At 33.7% G+C, this 4,084-nt stretch overlaps 1 protein-coding gene across 1 annotated transcript in view; it reads right to left on the bottom strand.

The window, feature by feature from the left end:
- Window positions 1-1,437: 1,437 nt before the first annotated feature.
- The window catches only part of LOC107474885 (uncharacterized), a 12,384-nt gene continuing 9,737 nt past the window's right edge, over window positions 1,438-4,084 (bottom strand). Inside the window, exons 4-5 of the mRNA XM_016094534.2 lie at window positions 1,787-1,970; window positions 1,438-1,622 (exon numbers count right to left, since the gene is read on the bottom strand). Of these exons, the coding sequence (XP_015950020.2) occupies window positions 1,438-1,622; window positions 1,787-1,970 (369 nt within the window). The remainder of the gene's footprint in view (window positions 1,623-1,786; window positions 1,971-4,084) is intronic.

The following is a 4,084-nucleotide window of genomic DNA, read 5'->3' as shown; positions in this document are numbered from 1 at the left end:
AGATAGGTTTTGAAAATCCAATGGTAAATGCTATGGTGTCTAACACTACTAGAATTTAGATATTGACTAATATTTTTTAACTAACACTTTTTAAAAGAGCAATTTACGTATTTAAAATAATTGAAGAAAAAGCTTACCAGATTACAACATTTCAAAACACCAGACACAATTGCAATTTTTCTATTTATATGTAAGCCACGACACCCTGACGCGGATTAGAGTGCACGTAAATTGCTACACCCTGTCGCAGTTTACGTTTGGATGCTGTAAGTACATAAAACGCTACACCTTGTAGTGGTTTATGAAAGAATAAGGTGCTAAAAGATTCCGCGAGAGCCTGTAGCAGTTTATGAAGGATTGGCCTCACTATAAAAATCGTGTGAGGCTGTAGCGAGTTTCATTTGAGGAAGTTTTCAAAGTTAGATATAGAGAGAGAAAGTAGTGAGAAGGTAGAGAGAAAAGGGTGGGTTTAGTTTGAGTTTCTTGGATCAATCTCTTCAAGTGGAGCCATGGCGGATGAAAGGCGCTTGTACCGGCTCAACAACGTTGCTCAAGTTGCCGGCGGCATTAATGAAGAGGTAAGTTTCTTTATTCTCTTTCGTTTGGATAATATCCGTATATTTATTTAGTATTCAGGATATATTAATTAGAAAAATGGAACTTAATTTAGTTTAGAGTTTGAAAATTAAAATTTAAAATTTAAAAATAAATGTAGAGAATTTAAAGTTAGGTATTTAAAAATCAAGATCGGAATTTAAAATGTAGGATTTATGGCTTGTTGTTAGTTTATTATTATTTAAATTTGAAATTTTAAACTTAAATTTTTGAAGGCATAAGGTTTACTATTTGAAATTGAAGATTTACATTTTAAGTAAATACTGTGAGGTTTGTTGACACGAAGTTGAAATCTAAGTTGTAGATGGGAAATTTGTAATTTTAGAACCTGTTATTATTATTATTATTATTATTATTATTATTATTATTATTATTATTATTATTATTATTATTGTTATTGTTATTATTATTAATAATATTTTTGTTGTTGTTTTTGTTCTTATTGCAATTGTTCTAATTTTATTTAGGTGGAGTCATTGGCGCCGGCATACACGATACATATGGAAGCTTATTGTGCATTTTAGGTGAGGACTCGATGACATGGGAGTCGACGATGTAAGTTTTAACCATTTATCTTAGGCTGCTTATTTAGAATAATAATTTTACTTATCGGCCTCGTGGGTACTAATGTGCAGTTTATATGGTAGACGTATATGGGAGTGGGGGTTCCGCTTCAAACAACGGACTAATGGCATCTGTAATTGTGTCTGAGTCCAACTTGGTATGATCTTGTGAAATCGTGTCCATGGTGCACGTGTATTTGTTATTGTATCTCCTGATCTCCCAACACCCCTTCTTTCGAATCAAGCTAGCTCGGATAAGCTAATCGCACCCTATACCATAACCCTTGCATTTCGTATAGAATGTTTGCAGCTCAGACTCATAAACAGTATAATCAATTCCTCTAGAGATAGTGTAGCTTTTGATTGCAGATATCACTGAATCCCTACAACCAAATTCCATTCCGATACTAAACTCACCATCTTCGACCGCAACGTCACCTTTACCTACGACATGCGAACCACCATCAGTCAGACAAGATGGTAGTGTAACTTTAATTAATAACCATAAGATAACATATCAATATTTGCTTACTCAGGAAATTCTGATACATGCATGGCTTCGAGATCCAGAGTCCGTATAAAAGATGGAACTCCAAAGGGGATCTGACTTACAATCGCATTCCCCTCATTTTGTACTTCCAGATTATCTGCCAAGTCTCCATCATCGTTTTCGTTATCGACTTTATAGTTGGCTTCAAACTCCTCTTCACTGTCATTGTTATCTTCTTCCCAATCTAGATCCCCGATTTTATCAACGTTGACATCATTGCGAACCGCATCCATTCCCATATGCTATTCAAACTCAACGTATAGTTTAATCATCGGCATGTGAAATTGGGTTTGTTGATAAATACATAATATATGTTGCATACTTGCGTCGTCAGTGATGGACATTATTTAAAAATGTATCAGCCCACCAAATTCTTGTACAGGCTTCTGTATAAAATGTTGCTCACCCTTTTTAAAATGTGACTTTGTATGTTATCACAAAGACCATTTTGCAAAGCCACAAAACCCATGGTGCATGGAATAGCAAACGATAAGGGACATTCACAAACAAAAGTCACTCCTTCGTGTGTGTTTGGTATAATCTCACCGTTATAATACACTCACACATTTACAACACCTTCCATAACCTTAACCTCACCTAACCTGACTTTTTTGACACAGCTAATTGCCAAAAAAGCACACCACTATGGATTTTATGCAAGAAAGAGTAAGAGAAGAAGTGAAGATGGATGAAATTTTTTATTAAAATATTATTTTATGTATAAAACACAACCTGCGTTTTGGGGCCTCCAAGAAAAGCTTTCTGACACTCACAAAATGCAACTTGCATTTGTGGGCTTTAAAAAAATTTGAATTTTGTGGCTCCAAAAACATAACCTGCATATAGCAAACACAAAAATTAAAAAAAATGAAAAACTCAAAACGTAGCTTGCGTTTGGTAAGTTTCAAAAACAAAAAAAATAAAAAACTCAAAACGTAGGTAACGTTTTGTATCTGACACCATAGCAGTAAAAATTTTTGCTACATGTCCATTTTATGGTGTTACACTTTAATTTTTTCCATAACGAACAAAATGAGCCTAAACTTAGATCAACAAAAATAAAAACAAGAAAAACTAAATAAAATAATAAATAAAGAAACTTGAAAAGTCATAATTAACTATGCATATACACCACGTCACATCATTGCAATGTTTATACTATGCAGGAGTTTTTGATATTTTTTATGTAATTGTTTATTTATAAAAATAAAAAAACGAAAAAAGAAGAGAAAAGAAAAAGTTTGACTGATAGTGATCGTGCAATTATTACTTCAACATCTAGTTTATACCATGTATTGTTTCTTTATACCATCATCAAACATGAGCCATGACATGATTGGCTAGTCCCATCCTGATTGGCCCCCATAATAATTTGGAATGCTCTAGTGTACAGATGCAAGTTGAAAAAGTTGTGAAGAGAATTTTTTTTCTGTTTGGAAAAAGACACGTGTGACGTTCAGTTTTCAAAATGGAGGAGGATGTCAGCGTTGATGTTTTGCATAGGCTTAGATAGAGTGAGCCTAGCTGATACAGTTAACTAGTTTGAGTTGTTGAGACACAAGGTGGATGGGTGGGTGAGTCATTTTCGGTTTAGGCTTTGGCAAAAAAAAGGGATTCATGCTAAGGCCTCCCAAAACAAGTTTGTGTTAGTGTGTGGGAAGCGATGCATTATTTCCACGTTCCAGGAGGGTTATGAAAAAAGAGGATGCCCATAGGGAACCGTTGATTGTTTAGCAGTCCAGTTTATCCGTTTATGAAGGGATAATTTGGGAGTTTAAATTAAAACGGATCAAAATTTAATTGCTTAGCCAGATTAATCCAAAATGAAAATCAATCATAGTGGCACTAAATTAGATTTGAACGAGGTTTAATTTTTATTAATATTATTTTTCAATAAATACATATGGTATATAACAACATAATAAATATAAACTAATTAATTAGTTATTAATTATATATATTAATTTTAATTTTAGGTTTTAGACTATTTTATTTTTTTATTGAAGCAGGACTGTCTCTAACGGTTCAACCAGTAACTCATCGGTTGAACCAATAAACCTATAAACTAGTGATCATTTCCTGTTCGATTACCGGTTCGGTTCTTACAACTCTGACACTGACACAGCATGACACCGGCCTAACATTCAACCAAGGTTCCACAAAGGTCCTGGCAGTCAAACTAATCGGAGCAAAAATATTAACCAACTGATCGGTTTAACAGTTCCAATATTTTGACCGTGGTTCCAATGGAAAAACCATTCACAATTTAACAATGTATAAACGACATCTAAGATACACATAAACTTCATAAACATACACTACTTGTCAGAGTAATTCATGATTGACGATAACCGAA

The sequence above is a fragment of the Arachis duranensis genome, chromosome 2 (assembly GCF_000817695.3).
Source record: "Arachis duranensis cultivar V14167 chromosome 2, aradu.V14167.gnm2.J7QH, whole genome shotgun sequence".
In the NCBI taxonomy this organism is placed as follows: domain Eukaryota; kingdom Viridiplantae; phylum Streptophyta; class Magnoliopsida; order Fabales; family Fabaceae; genus Arachis; species Arachis duranensis.
Note: the sequence above shows the minus strand (reverse complement) of the source record. Positions and strands in the feature narration are given on the sequence as shown.